This window comes from Sipha flava, unplaced genomic scaffold, assembly GCF_003268045.1.
Source record: "Sipha flava isolate LNK unplaced genomic scaffold, YSA_version1 67_pilon_pilon, whole genome shotgun sequence".
In the NCBI taxonomy this organism is placed as follows: Eukaryota; Metazoa; Arthropoda; class Insecta; order Hemiptera; family Aphididae; genus Sipha; species Sipha flava.
The window spans coordinates 2,311,131-2,336,358 of record NW_020273607.1 but is presented as its reverse complement, the minus strand read 5'-3'; the positions used below and the strand labels follow the sequence as shown (position 1 = coordinate 2,336,358).

Sequence of the window (25,228 nt, the reverse complement as noted above, 5' to 3'; positions counted from 1 at the left end):
AGACCTTTCCACGTCAACCGATGTAATCGGTGCATATTTCATATAAACTAAATCATTTGAATCATACTGTTCCACATTTACGTTTAGTGCAGTGCCATTATGAATACTATTGACTTTTTGAAGTTCTGCCCATCCATTATTTTTTGAAAAAACACGATTGCACTTTTCTAAAATCAATTTCGCTACTTCACCATTAGCTTCCTCTAACTTTTGTTTTGCTTCTAACACAAGCCTATACTTTTTGCCAAGGTTTCGCCTAAAAAATAATAATATATAAATACAGCAAATACTTGAAACAAAAATAAAAAAATAAAAAAAACCTCTTTTTTCTAATTGTGTAATTGCATGTGGTAAAAATCCAAAATTTGTTGTAATGTAGACGAGATTTGAATATAGAGATTGATCTTTTATAAGCTCTTTTACAACATTCACACACTGGGCATTCTCGTTGAATTCTTCAACTGCACTTTTTATTTCATTTAAATATATGCAATAATATTCGACTGCTGTAATCCATGTACCCCAACGGGTAGTGATTGGTTTAGGTGGATTTGGAATATCCGGACATTTTTCATTTAAAATAGCGATCCGTTTTGGACATTTCAGAAATGTTTTTTTCATCTCGGCAATCAGACGATCAACTTTTGGGAAATGTGCACGCACTTCTTCACACACATTATGGAGGGCATGAGCATGTCACATGCAAAGCTTTTGGATACAGTGTTTGAATACAGCGGCCAGCTTTTTTCATATACGGCGCGGCATCCGAAACAAATAATAAAATGTCCTCATGATTAACATTATTTGGCCATAAAATATGCATAGATTTGTCAAATAATTGAAAAATAGTACTATGGTTCACTTTGTCTAAATATTCTGTGTGAATAAGATAAGTTTTACCGACATCTTGTGGTTTCAAAATACCAATAATGACATTAGCTACATTACGTCGCACACTGTCAATTGTTTCATCTATGCAAATCCATATTTTTTGGCCATTCACAGGATCGCGTATTTTAGTTATCGTATTAGTGTAGCAAGAATCGAAGTATCCTCTTCGTAAAGTTGATTCATTTGGAATAGTTTTATTGCAATATTTTGAAAGAAATGACCGAAAATGTTCGTTGTTTAATTTGTTTAGGGGGGTATTCGCCGCTACAAATGCAGAACATAGGTCAGCATTAAAATCAGACTTACAAAATTGTTGAATGAATGGCTGAACTGCATTATGTTTTTCAGCTTCAAGTTTTTTCAATGCTTCTTTGTGTTTTTCTCTGCCAATATGTTGTTGAACATTATATTTTTTATCCAAATTTAATTTGACTTCACACAATTTACAAAATATAATATTTCCGTCAGTCATAAGCACATTTTCACCGAATTCTCTTACGATTTTTTTTAATTTTAAATTTTCATTTTTAACTTTTGGCATTTTGACAATTAAAGAAATTATTTAGAACACTATACGTTTATACCTCACTGATTGTCGATTGATATTTACCGGCCAACTAAAGTATTAGCACGTGCTATAAAAATACGTAGGTATAATTCAGATAATTTTCCCTTTCCTTGAGTCGTAAATACAACTATAGATAATTGTAGATAAAACTATTTTGGCACAATAACGACAGTTATTTTATCAGTCATATATTTATTACTGGTTTTTTCACTGGTTTTATAATTTCTAGTAATACTAATATAGTCCAAGACGTATAATACACATAGAAATAAGCTAAGTTTTCAAGAAAAATATATAAAAATCAAGAAAAAATAACCAAATAGGGGAAAAGCAATAAAAAGCAGATTTTATGGAAAAAAGCAAAAAAAAGTTTACTTCATTAAAATCAGAACGATTCAAAACGTATTTATATAAAAGAATTATCTTTCTATCACACTTCCCTCAAAAGAAGCATTTGCTGCAAAATCCGATCCCTATTAATAATACTTACTAGGTACCAGAGTTGGGCAAAAACAAATCAAAATAATGAATAAAAAATAAAAGCCTGAATAACTAATTTATTTATGAATAAAGAATGATTTTTTATTCTGAATAATTGTGGTATACTGAATAAAGAATAAAATTATTCTGAATAGTTTTATTCGTTAATAAAACAATTATTCAGAATAAATTTATTCGTTAAAATCATGAATAATATTAAATAAATAATGATATTAAATATAAAAGTATAATTTATTTATTTTTGTCAATTATTATATATATTAATATGTATTACCTTTATATATATTATTTAAGTCTAAATAATAAGTATATTATCACTATACATCGTTATTTTGAATTTAAATGTATTATTTATATGATTATAGGGAATAACGAATAACGAATAACTAAATAATGAATAAAATATAGTAAATAAAAATCTCTGAATAATGAATAACGAATAATAATACAAATTAAAATAATAAATAAAAATAAAAATCAATAATAAAATTAAGAATAAATCAATGAAGAATAATTTTTTATTCAAATAATCAATCGAATAATATTTTATTCCACTAATGCCCAACTCTGCTAGGTACAACTTATAATTTCAATATATTAATTCGAACTTAGATACAATTATTGTAAAATAATTTAAATACCTGTCCTATTTGGTATTAACATGAATTTTATATTATTTTAATCATCATTATTTATTATATTCAGTGATATTATTAACAAGTAATTATACTGTGGTAATTTCTACGTCTTAAAATTTGACATTCAAAATATCATTAAGAATGTCTAAATATTAAACATCGTAGCTTTACAAGAAATAAGATGGCCAGGAAATGACACCTTCAAACAAAAAGAGACAACAATCTTCTATAGCGGATGTAAGGATAATAAACATGCATTTGGAGTTGGATTTATGATAAATAATAGACTATTAGAGAATGTTAAAGGATTTGAAGCTATAAATGAGCGTATATGCTACATACGCTTGAAAATAAAGGAGCAAATTGTAATAATATTTAGCTGTCACGCACCGACTGAAGAAAAAGATGTAGAAACCAAAGACATATTTTATGATGAACTTGAGCAGGTGTACAACGATACCTCCCGACACGCTATCAAAATTATATTGGAAGACATGAATGCAAAAATTGGATGGGAAAATATATACAGACCTACTATCGGTAAGGAAAGTCTCCATAGTATATCCAATGATAATGGAGCTCGTCTCATACATTTTGCGATGTCCAACGGAATTATCATAAGCAGCACTTATTTCCAGAGAAAGGACATACACAAGCAAACATGGATATCTCCCGACGCGACAACCAAAAATCAAATCTATCACGTAATGATAGATAATAAACACCGGTCATGGTTCAGTTACGTTAGGAGCTACAGAGGAGCAGACGCGGATACCGACTATTATCTAGTAGTAGCAACTCTTACTGAAAAACTATCAATTCTTTGGAAAGAGAATAAACATATGAAGAGTACAAATATGTTAAATGTAGACAGGCTTAGAAACCCTTTGGAAATCGTACAGTATAGGAAAAGAATTACTGAAGAACTCTGTATTATAAACGAAAAGGGGGAAAAGATAATCCCTTATCACGAAACCAAATGGACAAATATCAAAAACGTTATTACCTCGGCTGCAAAAAATCTCAAAGAAAAACCCAATCACAATAAGAAAAACACTGGTTCAATAATGAGTGTATGGAAACTGTAAAAAGCGCAATGAGGCTCGCATGCAAATGATACACAACCCATCACAAGAGAACCAAAAGAGATATAAACACCTCAAGGAGTTAACAAACAAAACAATAGAAGACAAAAAAGACTATATGAGAAGAAAGTATTCGAAGAACTTGAGGGAGAGAGGAATAACCCGATGAATTTTTTCAAACACTGTAAACGACTCAAACATGATTTTAAACCACAAACACTTTTCTTAAAAAATGATCAGAATGATCTCCTTTCAGAACCGAGAGAAATCGTACAAGAAAATATTTTGATACGCTACTTAATACGAATCAAACAAATAAGAGTAATAGGACCAGGTATGAAGAACTGGCTTATCAAACGGCCGAACCAGAATGCAAGGAGCCTGATCTCACAGAGATAGGGTATATCATCACGAACCTCAAAAACAACAAAGCTCCAGAAGAAGATGACATAAACTCCGAATTACTCAAAACAGCAGGAAAAGACATAATTATAGAATTACAATCATTAATTAGAGAAATATGGCACAAGGAGCAGATCCCAACAGATTGGAAAACCGGGATCATCTGTCCAATATTCAAAAAAGGAGACTCTGGTATAGTATCAAACTACCGCAGAATTTCCTTATTAGATACAGCTTACAAAATTTTTTCGATGGCATTGCTAAGAAGATTAGAAATATATGTGGAAGACATCTTAACAGAGTATCAAACTGGTTTCAGAAGAGGAAAATCTACAACGGATCACATATTGACAATAAGACAAGTCATGGAAAAATTCTACGAATATAATAAAGACCTTCATATTCTTTTTGTAGACTTCAAACAAGCATATGACAGTATTGACCGTGAAATACTCTGGACAAGAACTTTCGGCATACCAAGGAAATTGGTGAGACTAGTTGAGATCTGTAACCAACAGACATACTGCAAAGTGCGTTTTATGGGGGAGACCTCTGAAGCATTCGAATGCAAAACCGGCTTAAAACAGGGAAACGCACTTTCTCCGATACTATTCAATCTTGCCTTGGAAAAAGTAATAAGGGACATGCATGAAAAACGAGAAATGGAATTGGTTAGGATGAATAATATTCTAGCATATGCAGATGACTTAGTAATTTTAGGATCATCTATAAATGAAATAAAAACTAGTGCGGAAAAATTATTTAAAGCAAGTCAAAACATGGATTTAATAGTTAACGAGGAGAAGACAAAATACATGGTTATGTCAAGACAATTAACCCCGAAGAGTAATCTCAAGATTCACGGATACTCTTTCGAATAAGTAAAAGAGTTTAAATATCTAGGGGTGAACATTAATGAGGAAAATAGCATGCATGAGGAGATAAATATCAGACTGATGATGGCAAACAAAAGCTATTATGCAATGAAAGAGATGTTCACGTCGAAGTTAATGTCGCGACGAACAAAGGAAAGATTGTACATAACCTATTTGCGGCCAATAGCGACGTATGCATGCGAGACGTGGGCGAGTACAAAGGGTGATGAGGCAAACCTAGCCATTTTTGAAAGAAAAATACTAAGGAGAATCTATGGTCCAGTGTTTAATGCAAACCTAGGAATTTTCGAAAGAAGGAAAAATGAAGATTTACAAAAACTCTATAATAAACCGAACATCTGCAAATTTCTTAGCAGCAAAAGACTAGAATGGGCTGGATATGTTTGGCGTGCAGAAGGATGTCTTATAAGAAAAGTGCTCGATGGAAAGCTGAATGGAAAAAGACCCATAGGGAGACCACGGCAAAGATGGTTCGACACAGTGAAGAAAGTCTTGACACGAGTCTTGACCCTACTTATAACATCAAGTTGGCAGTTGATAGAATGCATTGGAGAGGTATTGTAGAAGCGGCATTAGACCTAAATGGTCTGTTTTAAGCCTAAGAAGAAGAAGAAGAAGAAGAAGAAGAAGAAATATTAAGAATGGTAATAATAAATATTAGCAGTTATAAATATACTTAATTATATATTTTACATACCTCACTGGATTATTTAATTGTCCCTGAACAATCCAATTAGTGGCACTTTTTTCTTTGAATAAAGCAAAAATATGTCATCATCTTCAGTATTTAAATTACAACGTATCACTTCGACATCATTCTTAATAATATCTAATTCGCAACGCAATTCGCTATTACTTATTTCATCTATGATATTTTTAAGATTCATAATTGATGACTTGATGTACAAATATTATTTAAAAAAATAAAAAAGTAAGTAAAATTTTTTCTCGATATAATTATTAAGTGATAATCAATACTAACAATGATATTTACATGATGATTAAGTGATGATTATCACATAATTAAACATAATAATAATATAATTAAAATATAGATAATCAATAATAATTCATATATAAAAGCGCAGCAATTTGAAATCGACCAATAAGAGCGTCATATTTTAAACCCGCACTGTGACGTCTAGGGTTTCTTATATTGCTGACGGTAATTATTCTTATTTTTTCAACCTCCCTCCCTCCCGTAATTTTTTTCTGCGTCCGCCCATGGTCCAATCATTCTAAATGTAAATAAGCAATATCTTCATTGCCTATATGGTGATAATAATTTAGACACAAAAACTATTTCATTTTTTTTATCCAAAATATAAAAAAGAAAGCTCAAAACATGAATGTTTTATTATATTAAAATTACAACCAATTATTTATATTTATTTTGAAGATATAAAAATGATTATTATATTTTCATATTTACATATACTAGTTATATACTGCCGAAAACCAAAAGAAGAAGAATATACTGGTTATGTTCAAATGTGTATTAAATTCTACTCCTTGGTAAATTTTGAACGGTAATAATAACAGGTACAAAATATTTTGTTACAAGTTTAGCTGCATTGAACATAAGTGCCTTATTTAATGCAGCTTCACAATCCTTATTGTTGTTGAGTATACTCAAAACTGTGAATTTAGCATTAGTATTAATGAGAATTTGTTGTAGGATTTTAATATTTTTGTCATGGCTATTAGTTTTTGTTGGATAATTTATTTTTTCATACAAACAATTAAAATTTGTGTAATCAAATAGTTATAAATATAATATCTGTACTAAGATAAGTATACTTGTTTAGCGATTTCAAAACTGTATTAATATTTTTATTGAGACCTATTTCAGCCAGCAACATGGTTCCAACCGCAATGCAATTATAATCAATGAGTTCATCTGGCCAAAATGAATCACTATTTCACAGACCACTTCCTGGTTCAAATTCTTCTATTAAGAATCGACAAAGTTAATAATTCATTCTACCTCTTGAGCTTATATAAAAGCTACGACTGTTTTATTTTGCAACTGTCAAAAGTTGAAAATATATTGATCGTTCTTATATAATTTCAAAATATTTAAATAATCAGATGCTGACACTTGCAACAATTTTTTAAAATATCAAAAGTATTTAAGTGCGACATAGAAAAACAAGAATTCAAAAGAAGGCTTAGCCAGTACTCATATTTCTTTTTGGTTCTCATTATTAAAATAATCAAACTTAAAATAATTTCTTTTATATCACTTTTTCAGAACTTGGATTTTTTTTTGTTTCGACCCAAATCAATTTTCCTTCGGGGGGGCAGGGATCCTATTTAATTTTTGGTTTTTTGAATTTTATACTTTAAATAGTTAATAGTATAAAAATCAAAATTTTTTAAATAGAATAAAATAACTTAAATTTTTTAAATAATGTAATTAAAATAAACTTATAATAATAAACCTTTTAAAAGTCGATTTCATAATTATAAAGAAAAAATCATTTTAAATTTTGTGTATACATTAGGCAGTTTTGCGAATAGTTTTTTATCTATTTTTTATATTCCTAAGTGCTATTGTTTAATAAATCGTAATTTAATTTAATATTTTTGACCCGGCCGATAACTGCGCAATTGAAAATTAATTATTAAATGATACTATTAAAAAACTATTAAAAACTATTTAAAAACTATTAATTTTATTTTTGGTATTAAATGATGGGTATTGCATAGATATTAAACAACAAGATCCCGCAACAGGTGCCAAAAAACATAAGAATGTTAGTTCGAAGGATTAATATGCATATTGGTTGATGATTAGATGCGATCAGGACAACGTTATTCTACAATGTCGTGAGCTTGGTCAACTATTCATGGTCGACATGTATGTAAAGATAGAGAGCGAACGATGCGATACTTGCAATTCAATCAAAAAAAGCTGCGTGTGGAAGATTCTCAAAACGATTGTTAGATATCGGTGATGGAAAAGTTACTGCAGATGAAATGGGATGCATACAATTACCGACCGATTTCTGCACAATCATTGATTCGCAAGATATTCTCATTGAATAGATATTTCTCAATGTAGACAGACAATGCACAAATCATGAGTGTCTAGCAGAAAGAGCAATTTTAGCAGCAAAAAATGTGGACGTCAACAAATTGAATCTCAAGATACAACATTTGTTATCAGAAAACTTGGTGTCATACAAATCTACTGATACAGTTTACGATGCTACTGAAGCTGTAAATTATCTAACAAGGTTTTTATACTCATTGGATTTATCAGGCACGTCACCGCATAATTTGCAACTGAAGGTTGGATCTCCGGTTATTTTGCTTCGTAATTTGAACCCACCACGGTTGTATAACGGCACGTGATTAGTCATTAAAAAATAAATGAAAAATGTTATCGAAGCCATAATTTTAAATGGCAAATTCCTAGGTGAAAATATATTATTACCGTGAATCTCTATTAAACCCACAGATGTGCCAATACAATTTAAACTCCTTTCATTTCCAATTAGATTGGCATTTGAATTGACTATCAATAAGTCTCAAGGCCAAACGATGTCTGTCTGTGGCTTAGATTTGAGCACATCACGTTTTTCACACGGACAATTATATGTGGCGTGCTCTCGAACCATCCAATTTGTTTGAGTTGGTGAAAGAGGGGATAACAAAAAATATTGTACACACTGTTGCATTAAGGGATTGATATTGTTTTTTTTTACTAATATTGTCATAATTAGCTATATATATAATTTTAATGGATCAATTTTAATAAATTATTAAAAAAAGAAATGCTAGTTGTTTTTTCATTTTTATATTTCGTCACCGTTCACAGCATTCCATACCTCTTCCACTTATATACCACATCCTTACACTCCTATATTAAATTGGTTATTTTTTTCTAGCAAAATATTCTCTAGAAATAATTTATATGATAAAACAACGTTTGTCGGGTCAGCTAGTATTATTATAGTTATCTTTATTAATTATTATACATATATTTTTATTTGTTTGCATATTTGGCACTACCGACTCTTAACGTTTTAGTCAAAAGTCTAAAGATCCCGATGAATAGTTATGCACTCATAGTGTTTGCTCCAGAGACCAGAGATGTATGTATTTACAAATGTATATAGGCCTCAGACCCATGAGAAATCAGTGCAATTGCACCACTTGGTACCCTACGTGGGCGCCATTAACTGTATACATATATATTTCTATCAGAATAATGCTATCGGTTGTGATGAATAATTACCTACTACAGGTAACCTTTTCTCAAGGCAGGACATTTTTAGGTTTTTTAGAGATAACGGGAAATAAAACCTGAAAACGAGACATATTTTCATGTTAGGTATATACAAAGTCAATTAAATCGCAAGTCAGAAATCGTGAGCATCCACTTTTCATATAGAGTTCAATGGTGGAATCACAGAATAGATTAAATTTAATATTTAATACTAAGTAAGACCATGGTTTTGGGTATAGAATACCGCGGTTGAAACCATAGGCGAATGTGAATATGATAAGAAAATCTCGGCGATGACCGTAGCGATAACCAAGTTTTATACCTCGATAATTTATTATCTAAAATCTAAAATTGTGGTGATGACCATAGATAATAATTATTTCATAATGAACAGTAATTATTGACTTGCATTTACTGTTTAGTATTTGGTACTTAATGTACTATAAGGGTTGTAATTACTGACTGTCTTTTAAGCTTTTGACATTCAAATAATCATTTAACGCCAAATTAATTTGTCTCTTACTACGGAAGAAAATTTGTAAAATAAAATGTCATGTTTAAAACTTGGATCAAACTTAAAATCTAACCATCTCTTATTAAAAGTAAGTCATAATAAATTATTTTATTTAAAGCTAGTCTTAGGGTAAAAAATTAAAGCAAGACTTGGTTAGTTTATAAGTCAATTTCTATGGTTAAGTATAATAAATAGTAAATTTAATTAATGTACTTTTATGTAGTATAAATTATTTAATTTAATTAATTGCAGTTATACTTTAACTGTATGTGACCCACTTTGGTGTTGTAAGGAACACTATGTTCTGTAAATGCCAATTGTGTATTTATATTATTACTTTTTACATAATTTTAGCCAGAGTTATTAAACAAATTGGAAACTGAATCAATGCATTATAAAAAATATACAGTTGGAAGTGGATATTTAGTATGTAAAAGTATATGAATGGGAAAAAAGTGTAAAAACATTAAAATAATTTAATTGTTTTAAATTATTTTAGAAATTGGTTAGCAAATTAGTTCATTCTCAGAAATTTATTTCATAGTGAATTTTTTTAAACAATTATCTTAAATGTTGTTTGCAATATGTTGTTAAAGTGTATTTATTTATTTATATGCTTGGATAGACGATTTATCTCTGGGTTGCTTTGGTCTTTCATGAAATAAATAAATATTTCTTATAATGATATTTTTTATTTTGTTTCCAAGACATATAGATCTAAATCAACAATTAAAGATAAATTTCGTGAGACAATTCAAAGTGGACCTGATTTAGCTGAATTTATTAATGAATCTCCTGAAACATTAAAAACCTATAATGGTAAATTACGAAGAGAGAAAGGTGAAGAAGAGAGATTACGTTTACCACCTTGGCTTAAAACTAAAATACCAACTGGAGAAAATTTTTCTAAAATAAAAGAACAGCTACGTGACTTAAACTTACACACTGTTTGTGAAGAAGCTAGATGCCCAAATATTGGTGAATGTTGGGGTGGAGGTAAACACGGAACAGCTACAGCAACAATTATGGTTACATTTCAAAAAAAATTTTTTTTTTTTTTGTCACCCAGTTTTTTTAAATTTTTTTTATAGTTATTGGGTGATACTTGTACTAGAGGGTGTCGATTTTGTTCTGTTAAAACATCTCGAGCTCCTCCGCCACCAGATCCCAATGAACCAGTTAATACAGCGAAAGCTATTGCATCATGGGGTCTGGATTATATTGTCTTAACATCAGTAGACCGTGATGGTTTGTAAAAACTAAGAATAAAATAACATTACTTGATTTATAATTTTTTTATTTTTCAGATTTGAAAGATGGTGGATCTGCTCATTTTGCTGAAACTGTTGTGGAAATTAAAAATCGGTATCATATAACTAACAAATACATTTTTACTATTAATTTATTATTATTTAATCACATAATTATAAATTTTTTTAGCAATCCTAATATTATGATTGAGTGTTTGGTACCAGATTTTCGTGGATCATCTGATCATGTTAAAACTATAGTAGATTCAGGTTTAGATGTTTTTGCTCATAATGTTGAAACTGTTGAAAAGCTAACACCATTTGTTAGAGATCGAAGAGCAGATTATAGGTAAATTGTATATATTATATCAGTTATTCAAATTAAATAATAAAATATCTTATATTTATGATTGATTAGTTTAAAAAAAAAAAATAAGATTTAGATTAATCTATTGTACTGATATTGTATTGATATTTTGTTTTTATTATATTAAGCTTTTTAAATAAATTTTAATTATAGACAAACTATGTCAGTGTTGCGTAAAGCCAAAGAATTCAATCCACGACTCATAACAAAATCTTCTATAATGCTTGGTCTTGGCGAAACCGATAAACAAATTGAACAAACATTAATAGGTAACCATTGCTTATAAAATATTTTAGTATATCAGTTATTTTTTATTTATTTTTTGGTATCTAACATTTTAATTTTAGATTTAAAAGAATCTTTAGTGGATTGTGTTACACTGGGTCAATATATGCAACCTACAAAACGCCATTTAAAAGTTATAGAATATGTTACCCCTGAGAAGTTTAAACTTTGGGAAGAAGTTGGCAATAAGTTGGGATTCTTATATACAGCTAGTGGTCCACTTGTGAGAAGTTCATACAAAGCTGGTGAATTTTTTATTGGTAATGTATTAAAGAAACGTAAAGACGCTCAAGAATTTGAGAATGCAAAAATTATTTAAATTATTGTTATTATAATTGTTTGTTACATTTTTTTGTGTATTTTAAAAAATTATAGTAAGATCTAATTAAAATATATTAATATATGAAATGTAAAAATTCTTGCATGGACCATAATATTCCTAAGAAATTCTGAATTACAATTTTATTTTTATGTTGAATAATTACAAGATATACTTGTTGCTAAAGCAACTTAAATAAAATGTCTATTGTTATTGTTATATTTCATTGTTACGTTTCATCAAAATATAAAAATATTACATTAACCAATATTATTTTCTTATATCAATTTATAATACAGTGAAAGTATAATATATATACTATAATAATTAATTAATTATATTCAAAACAAAATTGTTTTTGGGTTTCTAATTAAAATGTTAAATATATATAATCATTATCAAATAAACAAATTAACATTGCAATATTGTATTTCTGCGATAAAAAAAAATTGACTACCTCCAAAAATCTAATTTTAAGAGTATCAATTTATTCAAACTGTATATCTGTAAAATTTAGTTCTTCTTAGTAAGTATTGAAGGTATAATCTTCAGTCCTACCTACATTAGTATTTACTTTTTAATTAACTATTATAAATAAGTACCAGTAGTTATGTATCATTTATTGCATTCATTATATTTTGTTTTACATCTTAAATACTAATTTTTAAATAAATTAGTTTCTAAAATTTTAAAATTTTACATTTAGTCTTGTAGCAGTTTAAGTAACTAAAAGTCTGAATAAATTATACATCTGTGAATTTTGAATTTTAAATATTCTATCTAAAATTTACATTTATTTTTTAATTTTAATTTTATTATTTTAAGCTCTACTCCCCTTTTTCTTATTTACAATTCAATTTACAAAACTCACAAATATAAGTTACTCGATAAATTGTTCGAAAGGCCCTCCATTATTTAGAACGCATGCTTCAAATCGGCGTGAACATTCACGATTAGTTGCTGACAGTATTTGGTTTTCATTCAAGAGGTTACACGAGTATATAATTTTATTTTTAAGTCTTGAATATTGAGTTGATCTGTATACACAATGTTTTTTAATTGTCCCTACAAAAAAAAAATCTAATGGTGTTAAGTTAGGTGACCTTCGAGGCCACTCTACTGTTCCGTGTGTTGCAATAAATTTTTCACCAAATCTTACTTTTAAAAATTATTGTACAATTCGGGAATTATGAGCAGGTGTCCCATCTTGTTGATAATACATTTTTCTATGTGTGTCTAAGGGTAAATCATCTTAAAAAAGTGGCAAATCATCACATAAAAAATTTAAATATCTTCCTATTAAAGTTCCATCGTAGAAATGAGGCCCTAGTAACTTTCCACCAATCATACCAATCCATACGTTTGTACCCCAACATGTTTGAAAGTTTATTGGAACAGACCAGTGGGGATTTTCATTCGACCAATAACGATTATTTTGTTTATTTAATACTCCATTATTAGTAAATTTACTTTCATCAGTACATAATATATGATTAATTAATTATGGATAATTCTCAGACGTCACCATAAACCAAGAAATAAAATTTAAACTTTTTTCTGGGTCTGTTATACGTAAATGTTGGACAAAGTCTGGTTTTTAAGGGTGTAGTTAGTATTTCTTTATAATCTTATGAACTAAAATTTTGGATACGCCAACTTCACGTCCAACGTGTTTAACAAACGAACGTGGGTTAAGATGTATAAATGCCAAGACTTGATTTTTAATATCCTCATTTAAATTTTGGTTTGCACAAGGTTGTTGTTGAACAGCATTTGTTCTATTGAACGAACCATTTTCTTTAAATGATTTTTTCAAGTTTTTGAACATAAGTATAATGAGGATGGTACCTATCTGGCTATTGGCGGGCCTACATCATTGTTACTTCACGTGCATTTCTGTTAAGGCGTGTTCAGACAGAGCAGCTTTTGCCGCGCGGCATGATTGTGAATACATGAATACATTTTCCGCGGGTTTTTTTGATGCCACGTGGCATTAGTACTTATTTTTTAAGTAGGTATTTAAATTATTTTTTAAGTTATTAGTAACAGAACAAACATTTTTCACGGAGGTAAAACTGATTTTTGTAGTAATCTCCAGAAGACACAATTTTTATTCTTTCAAAATGTTGATACTGAAGATTTTCTGTTTTTAAAAATACGAAGATCAATAATGATTTTTCAAAAATCTTTAATTTCATGTTTTTTAAGATTCAAAAATATAGATTACTTGCTGATCTCGTGCACTTCTTTGCCCATTAATAATGACACAACTCTATAGTATTTATGAATAATATATTATTATTATTATAGCTTTAAAACAAATCGGGAAATAAATGCCGGACCGTGTGGACGCGTATTTGCCACGCAGCAAAAGCTGCTCCGTCTGGGCGCGACTTTACATTTTTCATAAATCAACAGTAACTGAACTTTTTCATGATTATTCATGATAGAATTTTTATTTTGATAAGATTCAAACTTTAACTTTATAATACCAATTGACAATAACTAACAGAAAACGTAGAACTACTAAGACCACAATGACACACGACTCTGATAATGAATCTCATAGTAAGTATTTAAATATGAAAATACCTGTGTAATGGCAGTGCCGTCGTTACGATTTGCGAGGCTTAAGGCAATATCTAAATTGCGAAATGCGAGGCCCTATAATTTATTGTAGAATTAAACTAATAAGATTTCCTATCACTAATAGTAATAAGACTATGAAAATTAAAAGCGTAGATAGTATTCAGGGGCAGACTGGTAGGGCGGGTAGGTGGCCATACCCACCCAGGCCCTCTAAAAATGTTGTGTTTGGGCCTCAAACTATATTTTGTTATTTTAACGCCACGCCGTAATCATTACCGATAGCTGAAAACCATTGATTATATAATAGATATTATATATTATTATATTATATAATCAACGCTGAAAACGAAGAAAACAATACAATATACAATAATAAAACTAGGATAGTCCGACTGCTGCCGCAGTGACTATGAAAGTTATTATTAGATTCATTTTTGAAATAAATTAAGTAACGATATATGTATCGTGAAATCTTATTCTTATCTATGTTTGATTGACAACATTTCTATAATAGTTCGACCACGGACCAATATAAATAATGAATATAAAATATACATATTATTACTATTCCGAATTCCAATCATTTGTTCATGACGCCTCGAATTGTTTGGTTTATTAGCTTATTGTTTATAGTTAATACTCTAGTTAAAACTTAAAAGCATACAGGTAAATACTAAATTTATTATATTTTATTTCTTTTTAAGTTCGTAATCGTAATTTTTTAAGTAAAGGCGAAAAGCTTGAAATTTAAATTTATAATTATAATAAAAGTAGTTATTACTATACTAGGCATTTTTAGCTATACATGGAAATATTCGGTTCTTTCTATTACACCCTGTATATTATATTCTATCAACATTAATTACAATAATATTTTTTTTAAATAGTGGTTTCTGGTTTTACAATGGAAATGGAAGATAAAAATAAGAATAAAAAACAAAAAAGTGGTTTTGAAAAAAAATTAGAAAAGCAGGCGGCATTGTTGTCTGCAGCTGGGTCGGATAGTAAACAACGAAAGCTAAATTTTACTGTGACTTCATTTAAAAAAAATAAACACGAAAATGTAACTGAAATTTCAAATCTTCCACGTGCTATTGAAAATTCTTTCAATAATAGTGATGAAATTCTATCTGAATTAACCCCGGAATTTCCTACAAAAATGTCCAACATAATATATCGTAGTTCAAGTTTACCGATTAAAGTTTCAAATTACCAAGATGAATCAAATGTAACTATTAATAAAAATGATATGGTTTTTTCATCCGAATCCAAGTCTGACCAAAATAGTATGGATGAAGTAATCGAGTCTAATACAAACATTAGTCTTTTTATTCCTCCTCTTTTTAGTAGCCATCATCAAACAAAAGTTTCATTTGTTGATGCACACCCTTGTCAACCTCAAAGCAATGTACCATTTGCTTCTAATAAAGTTTATTTTAGAAAAATGCTAGATGGGAAATATGTAAATAGAAAATGGATTACTTACAATGAAATTATTAAAAAAGTATACTGCTCTTTATGTATACCCTTCACTCGTCCAAATAGTACTCCATTTATTGAAGGAGTTGAAATAAATCTAAAATATCTTTATCGTCAATTAGAAAAACACGAAAATTCTAAACCTCATGATAGTGCCTGTTAAACATACTTCAATATTTCATCAGGGAAAATAATGACAAATTCACTTTTAAGTCATCGTCAAAAAATGGTAGAGCTGAATAGAGAAATCATGACTAGAATTGTAGATATTGCTTTACTAATTGCTAAACAAGGTTTGGCATTTAGGGGAAAGAGAAATGAAGCGGCTTATAATTTGTCAAATTTAACTTCAAATTTAAATCAAGGGAACTTTTTGGAAATTGTAAAACTTGTGGCAAAGTATGACCCAGTGTTACAAACACATATAAATAATTCCATAAAAAAAAGTGTAATTAAACAAGGAAAAACTGGTCGTGGCTCGTATGTAACATTTTTATCAAAAACTACCTTAAATAAAATTTTGAATATAACAGGAAATTTAATAAAAAACAAAATTGCTAAAGAAGTAATACTGTCAGAACAGTATTCATTAGAAATCGATTCTACTCAAGATACCTCGGTTAAGGGTCAATTGTGTATTTGTATAAGATATGTTTTAAATGGAAAAATCAATGAAAGAATGGTAGCCTTAGTAGAATCGAAATCTGGTACCGGAGAAGCGTTGTATAATGTCGTGAAAAAAGAATTAGAATCCTTAAATATCCCTTTAGCTAATTTAATCGGAGAATCATTTGATGGCGCTGCTGCTATGAGCGGCTGTTATAACGGTTTTCAAGCACATTTAAAAAAAATTGCACCCGAATCTATATTTACACATTGCCACGCTCACGTATTAAACCTTATAGTAACTGATGTCACGTCGTGTTGTTTATCTGCTCAAAATCTTTTCAATTTATTACAAAAAACCGCAGTATTTTTTTTCTGATTCTTATAAAAGAACTGGTATTTGGAAAAATTTTCTCTCGAAAGATCAAACTGGAAATGATAAATTGAGAAAAATTCAAAAATTGGGTACTATTAGGTGGAATAGTAAGGACGCTGCATTGAAAAATATTTTTGGTCCTTGGTCAGAGTCTAGTGAAACTAGTGATCGATATGACGTTTTATTGGAATCTTTATATTTTTTTAGTTCAGATAAATCGATTGATTCATTTACATCATCTGATGCAAGGTTTTTAATAGAAAAATGGACATCTTTTGAAACTATCATAACTCCATTTATATTTCTTGAAATTTTTCATTATACTACTGCTGTTTCAAAATATCTTCAATTTAAAGGATTGGATTTCATTACTGTTATACATCTAATTAAGTCTTTACTAAGTGATATTAAAAAAGGATCATCGAATTATGACAAAGTTGAGGAAAAAGCTATTAATTGTATTTCGAGTAAAAACAATTCTGATAAAATTAAAAAACTTGAAAATATATTCATAGAACAAACATTTACTAATAAACGAAGGCCAAAAATTAAAAAAATGCCCGGTGAGAAAGCTTCGGATGATAACAGAAATATTTCACCAAATGAATATTTCAAGATCAATACCCATCGAAGAATTTACGATGTTTTAATAAATGTGTTTGAAAAAAGGTTTGAAAAAAATGAAAAAATATATGAAGTATTAGGTACATTTAATACACAACGTTTTAAAGAATTCGCCAAAAATCCTCATTTAATTAATGACGATAATTTAAGATATGTTGCTCAAAAATCAAATGCCGAATCTGGAATCGCATTAAAAGAAGAGTTTCTTCAATTTATATCATTTTTTAATCAGACTTTTAACAAAATTGTCCATAAAAGTAACACAAAATCGCAAAGTGTAAACAATAGTTCAGCAGAATTTAGTGATGATTTCAAAACGATTACTTGCAAGTCTGGAAAAGAAGTAGGCTGCTGCAGTTGTCCACCACATTTGTTGGAATATTTATATAAATATAATTTACACACATCAGCATTTTCAAACTTATACTTGGCATACAAATATATTCTCACACTCTCCTGCACTCAAGTAAACTGCGAACGTGCATTTTCTAAATTAAAAATATTAGAAAACATATTGAGGAGTGCAATGAAGGAGGAGTTATTAGAATCTTTAATGCTAATTAGCATAGAATCAGATATGATTCCAGAAATTCCAGAAATCATAGCTGCTATTGGAAGAAGTACTGGAATATTTAGTAATTTATTAATTTTTTAAAACAATAGTTTTTGTAAAATTAAAAATATAATTATTTTTTAAATTATTATATTTGTGTTGAAAAAGGTTTAAGTTGAAGTAGCTTGTTTTATTTTATTTGAATTTAAAAAGATTTAAAATTTAAATATTGAAGTAACTTTTTTTATTTTATAATGTTTAATTAAGTTAGGTATTAACTCAGACATTAGTTTTATTTTGTTATAAAGCTATTTTATTTAAAATAAAAACTATAATAAAAGTCGCTTGTTTACTATTTTGTAAAATATACACCCACCTAGGCCTTCAGGGCCTCAGTCCGCCCCTGATAGTATTTAAGATTTAGGGAGCATAGCCCCCTGACTATAAACCTGTGTCTATTTGACCAAAAATGTGTAATTATACCTAATATCTCAATAGAATTAAGTCTAACAGGTTATGCAAAGTATATTATGTTAAGTCAATCAGTCAGGACATCTTCTTTTATGTATACTATATATAAATTTAAAAGAAAAAACAATTTTCTTTAACAAAAAATGTAATTAAAGTGTTAAACTTACAAGTGGTTAACTATTAACTATTATTATTAAATATTGTTAAATTTTTTTTTCTCCGCTGACACTCCAATTCCGGTCTACTACACGGGAAAAAAATATCGGGTCTCGGTATGTTAAGAATGACGTAGGAGGCTTCTATCCCGCATATCGCCATCGCCCAAAAGTTAGAGCTCTTCAAAGACCCACACCTGATAGTAGTTCGCGATCTACGCCAGGAAGAAACACAGTCTCGCGCACGCTTAGGTCACGTAACCGGCCTAAATCCACGCGCAATTCGCACTGAGTTAAGCTGCGATGAATTCAATAAGTGGAAAGAGTTGAGACAAAGGGGAATAGGCGTACTATGGTATGGCAGTTGTACCACGACTAACGCTTGGGTATCAAAAATAGGCGGGCTCTCAAGTGGTGAGTGGACAAACGCTATTAAAGTGTCGATGAACTCGATGTCTAACCGAGGAACAGAAGGTGGAGTTTCGGCAATCCCCATTGCAGGAATTTAGCCTGCAATGAGAATAATATAATTGAAACCTTGCCCCACATCCGAGGATCCTGTCCCAAGACTGAACTTCTTCGCAACAATGCCCATCACAAAGTCCGTACCACCCTGACCAACCTATTTAGAGCAAAAAACTTTGAAGTACACGAAAAAGTGTGCTGTGCAGCACTCGATGAAGGAGCAACTCAAAACAGGAGGGCTGATATCATAGTGATAGACAGAAGGAACGGACGAGGCTTGGGATGATCTTAGACCCCACGATTCGTTAGGAAACCAACGACGAACAACTAGACATCAATGTGTACGAAGAGAAGAGAGGTATAGAGGTATATATATACCTGTCGTGCACACCCAACCTGAATCACCTCTAAGGAGTAGGAGAGTGGAAAGTAATTGGGTTTTGGTTCGGCGCACGCGGAACCGCATCGAATCTCCTGCAGGACTTCTTCGAGAACTGGCCTGCAGCGAAGTAATCTGAAAAAATGTCTGTCCATACTGCAGGACACTTTACATATAATAAATTACCATCTATATTCATAACAAACAATTATCAAGATTGAAATCTTTGTTTTATTTTCTTTTTTCTTTCTACTACTAATTTAATTATTATCTTTAATTTATTTTATCTATAACCATATACATTTTAAACCATATAAGCAATATAAAATTGTATTGAACAGTAGACTGTGTCGTAAGGCAACTCACGAAGTGAACAGTCCCCTATATTTATATTTATATCAATAAATTTGTTATATATATATATATATAATTTATATATTGTTATATAATATATATATTAAGAGCAAAATATGATTGATCATGAAAACATTTTTTTCCTAGATTTTTTAGCTGCAAAATCATCAATTATTGAGTCGAAGTTGAGTTTTGAAACCATTTAATTTTCTATGGATAACATTGCTAATCCAGATAATCTGTTTTACGTCATTGTTTCCTCAAGAATGTTTTTATAAGCTTAGGTTTAGAAAATTATCTCTCAGGACTAGCAGAAGTAACTGGAATCGTCAAAATGATTCGGAGAGCAATTGAAATATTAGGAAAACAATTATGAGCTTTTTTGTTACTTCCAATTCTTGCTTGAAAATTAAATCGTAATGATTCCCTACCAGTAATGCAATTATCGGGAGTATTGGGTGCACAATTCACAGAAATCCCCGGTTTTGTGGAGTCTCGAGATATCTTCTGATATCATCTTTGTTCTTTACAATATTTCTATTATAATCTGTAATATACACATATTATATTATTTGTTTTAATATAATAATAATAAACAGTGCTCGACTTGGCAAAATTAAAGAAGGGGGACTCTATTTACTTTAAAAAAAGAACGTCCTCAAAACTGGTTTAGCGTTATGATTATAGCGTAATAATAATAGGGGGACCCTAAAATTTCTGAAAATTAGTTAGGGTACTCCGTCCCCTTGAGACCCCTCAAGTTGAGCACTGATAATGAATAATAACATAAGTCAGGAAATGTTCACATGAGCCCCTTATCATCAAGTTGGACCACTGTTTCTTTCTCTGTACACTCCACTTTGAAGAAAAAAATTTGTATTCTATGTTATATTCTCTTTGATTGTCCTTCCCTACCTACCAAATTCAATATCCTTATTAGTCTCTTAATAACCCATTTAATACTTCCAGAATTCTAAATTTCAAAATCTGTTCTCATTCTAATTATTTCCTTTATTCACGAGGCTGGTTTCTGTATATAATCTTAATAAAAGATATTTAAAATATATTTTAATACTTTTATGTCATATATTATATTTATTGTATTTTTATTAATTAATCGATGTATTTGATAATAATTGTTGATTTTAATAGTATTTTCAAAAGCTTTATAAATAAAAAAAAATAACTTTATAGGTAGAACAAAACATGTAAATAACAACTTATCATTCTAAACCGCTTTAATTTATTTACGAATTACATTTATTCGATTCCACAAAAAATTACTTACGTTTTTAAATAATTGCTGATGAAAAAAAATTAGGTACCTTTACAACTTCTGTGTTCATGAACTATATGAACAAAAAAAACCTTGATTACGACCCTGTAAGACCGTGTAACGTATCTATGCACACAGAAATATACTATCTTTGAACATCTAAATTCTAAAATCGAAACATTTAATTTATATGCCAGGAAAATCGACAATGGAGCCATTATTTTGTGTTAAACAACTAGTACAGAAATTAAGGAAACAGAAAAAAAAATTATGCATAGTATCTATAGATTTAGAAAATGCGTATGACAAAGTGCCAACAGAAGTTTTAATGTGGACATTAATGAGGAAAAAGGTCCCAAAAATATATATATAAATTTGATTCAGGATATGTATGAAGACTCGAGAACTAGTGTATAGTTTGTGTGGAATCAGGACCGGAACTACGGGATGGAAGACGGGGATTCATCCCTGGGCGTAACATTTTAGAGGGTGTAATTTTCGTAATTATTAACAACTAATTTGATATTTTTAACTTCGATAAATACTGATATTAGGTTAAAACTCAATAAGTACGATTGTATATTGATTATAAGAACACAATTTATTTGAGTATTTGTTTATTAGTCTATGAATAGGGCGTAATTTTAACATTTTACCCGGGCGTAAAAATTCTTAGTTCCATCTCTGTGTGGAGTGACAGAAGATTTTAACGTAGGAGTTTGTGTGCATCAGGGGTCGTCTCTAAGCCTTTATTTATTCTCTGTGATAATGGATGAAAGTTACGAAAGATATACTGGACGAGATACCATGATGTATGCTGATGATAGTTTTGGTAGGAGAAAATCTGGAAGAAGTTAATAATAGATTGGATGAGTAAAGATTAGTTCTTGTAGAAAAGGAATTTAAAATTAGTAGAAATAAAACAGAGTATATAGAATATGACTGGATAAAGATACTAAGAAGTTGAGGATATGAGAAGATCAGTGACAATAAGCGGTGATGTGATAGGTGAAATAGAAAACTTTAAATATTTAGGATCATTTATACAAAAGAAAGTGGGCTTTGGCATGGATGTAAAACATAGGATATATTTTGGATGAAATGGAGAGAAGCGTCGGGCGTTTTATATGATGAAAGAATTCCAATGAGACTGAAATGTACATTTTACAGAAGTGAAGTGAGACCAACTGTGTAACTGTGTATGTATAGACTGTATATGGTTCAGAGTGTTGGGTGGTTGATAGGAGAATATAACATAATATGAGTGTTGCGAAATTGAGAATACTTAGATGGATGAGTGGAGTGACGAAAGAAGATAGAATAAGGAACGAATATGTGAGAGGTAGTATTAGTGTAGCGTCCTAAGTGGACAAAATGAGAGAAAATAGACTGAGAGTATTTGGGCATAAGATGAGACGAAGGAAACAAAAGCAATGAAAATGGTTATGAAAATGAACGTTGAAGGGAAAAGAAAAAGAGGAAAACCAAAAAAGAGATGGTTGGATACGAATGATAAGTGCGTAGATGTAGAAAATCGAGACGAGTGGAGGTTTAGGACAAAGGTGGCCAACCCCTAATAGTTCGGAGAAAGGCGAAGGAGAAGAAGAAGAGGAAACATTCAATATTAAATTTACTATATTATAAATATTATAGTATGTTTAAATTTACTATATTATATTATTCTGTGATTATAATAACTGTTCATTGTTCTACGATACAATCAGTTCTGTATTTATCGTATAACTCTATATACTCTACTCCCCTTTTTCTTATTTACAATTCAATTTATAAAAATCACAAACATAAGTTACTCAAAAACTTGCTCGGAAGTCCTTCCATTATTTAGAACGCATGCTTCAAATTGACGTAATCATACATTCATAAACATATGAATATCTACCTATTTTATTTTAAGTTATATTTATTTTTTTCATAATCTATGACTATGGTTCATTAAATATATTTTCGTAATCTACCCATACCTATTAAAATACCATTACACAGGGCCGTCGTTAAGGGTAGGCAGTGCTGGCATTTGCCTAGGGCCTCGCACTTGTAGGGGCCTTGTAATTCCCACTTATATTTGATAGCAAAATATTATTCAAAATTATTACATATTTTTAATTTTGTATTGATATTATTTTTTAATCTAATGATACAATGTACATTACAACACATATGTATTTGTATGATGAAAAACATTATGTTGAGTTTTAATTTATATATTGGGTATTGTAGTATAATTTAAATTTAATGCAGTACCTACCTAAAAAATTATTTTTAGTATATTATTATCGTTGTAAACGTCTTTCAGCCCACACTCTACCAGTGCCAGGTCAAGATAAAGTGCGTTACACACTACCTGATTTGGTCGGGCCGACAGGACGTGTCGTCTGACTTTAATCCTGTCGGGTCTTGTCAGGTGGCCATACCATCTGATCGCCCGACCGACCGACCAAATCATATAGTATGTAGCACTGTCGGGCGGATTTTAGTTGATTTATTGAGGTTAACGTGATAACACGTGTGTGTACCTAGTACCTACTTCCAGTTTAATAAAACGGTGTTAAGACTGACTAAATCGTGTGGTGGTCGTACTGTGTGTACACAACATCTGATTTGGTCAGGTATCCTGTCGGCCCGAACAAATCAGGTAGTGTGTAACGCGCTTAACATAATAATATTATCGCTGTAATTAATGACTAACCAGTATGACAATATGCCGCGTTTTACGCACGTGGATATTAATAGCTGTTAGCTTTATATATTTATCTATATTTGTTTATTATTGTATATTACTCATAAAGTAAAGAATATATTATTAATATATTACTATAATAAAATATTAAGTCAATAGAATTCGACGTGTTGTTTCACATTTATTTTTCGTCAGCCGCTACAAATGGATCCGGGCTCGATATGTAAGCAGGGCCGTGCCTAGGGGGTGCGAGAGGTGCGTGTGCACCGGGTGCCATGAACACTGGGGTGCCAAGAGCTTTTTCATAATTTAAGTAATATTACTGAAAGTTAACTATATTATTTAACTCAAAATATTTAACATGTTTAACGTCATAGTATCGACGCGTAGTCGACATCATTAACATTGTCTTGATCGACGGTGTTGATAGTTTACTTTTTAGTATTGGTATTTATTTGCCCCGAAATCGGGGAGATGATAAATTACCAATAATATACCATTTATATTCTATTATTATTGTTACTTGATATAATTAATTGAATAACATTAATAACATAAACGAACATCGGCTTGTACGTTCGAGTTGTAGGATTTTATTTTGAACCCGTCTATGAAAGTGTTCACAGAAGATCAAGGTTTTTTTTGTGTTGGAGCCATAGGCGCAATTTGGGGGGTTTGGGTGTGCTTAGCACCCTCAAATGTGTTAATTTTAATTTAAATTTAAATAATTATTACAAACTCGGTTTTTTATACATAATGAGTTATGTATAGAAAAACAGAGTTTTTATTGTATAAATTTATTATTTAAATAATGGTGGTGGAAGTTCGTCCTTCCTCTTTTCGGTTCTTGAACTGGATAATAGTAATAGGTAGGGTTACCAGATTTTGAAATCTCTAAACTTAAATCATCATATTGAATGACTCTGAGTAAAGGTTCAGTATAAAAATTAACCATTTATTAGTATATTTTAACCTTTTTAGTCTAATTATTGGTAGGTTCCTTTTTTTCATTAACCTGTTTATATTTTATTTTTCACAATTATATTATTTTTTTTTTTTTAACCAAATATTTATCTGTATTCAAATTTGATTATGCTTGGATGGACCAAATTTTTTTAATAATCATTTAATGTTGAAAACTGATGGAAAAACAGTAAAATCCGTAAAATTTTTAGGTATAAACATTTACTTAAACGCATATGAAATAAATTTCAGACTAACAATTTTTAAAAAATTTTCAGTATAGTAAA

General features: G+C 29.9%; 3 protein-coding genes across 3 annotated transcripts; 2 read left to right on the top strand and 1 right to left on the bottom strand.

Moving 5' to 3' along the window:
• Positions 1-174: 174 nt before the first annotated feature.
• On the bottom strand, positions 175-645 carry LOC112691924. Its single transcript, XM_025566378.1, has 2 exons — positions 321-645; positions 175-256 (listed from the first exon to the last, which is right to left on the bottom strand). Exons 1-2 carry the CDS (start codon positions 619-621, stop codon positions 222-224), a joined length of 336 nt encoding a protein of 111 aa, XP_025422163.1. The 5' UTR covers positions 622-645; the 3' UTR covers positions 175-221.
• An 8,900-nt stretch (positions 646-9,545) lies between these two features.
• Positions 9,546-12,086, top strand: LOC112691855 (lipoyl synthase, mitochondrial). Its single transcript, XM_025566275.1, has 7 exons — positions 9,546-9,820; positions 10,440-10,760; positions 10,824-10,980; positions 11,040-11,097; positions 11,173-11,331; positions 11,503-11,618; positions 11,697-12,086. Exons 1-7 carry the CDS (start codon positions 9,767-9,769, stop codon positions 11,951-11,953), a joined length of 1,122 nt encoding a protein of 373 aa, XP_025422060.1. The 5' UTR covers positions 9,546-9,766; the 3' UTR covers positions 11,954-12,086.
• Positions 12,087-16,247: 4,161 nt separating this feature from the next.
• On the top strand, positions 16,248-22,138 carry LOC112691815. Its single transcript, XM_025566214.1, has 5 exons — positions 16,248-16,501; positions 16,670-16,910; positions 16,993-17,566; positions 17,735-18,262; positions 21,957-22,138. The coding sequence occupies exons 1-5, from the start codon at positions 16,248-16,250 to the stop codon at positions 22,136-22,138; spliced, it is 1,779 nt and encodes a 592-aa protein (XP_025421999.1).
• The last annotated feature ends 3,090 nt before the right edge of the window (positions 22,139-25,228 follow it).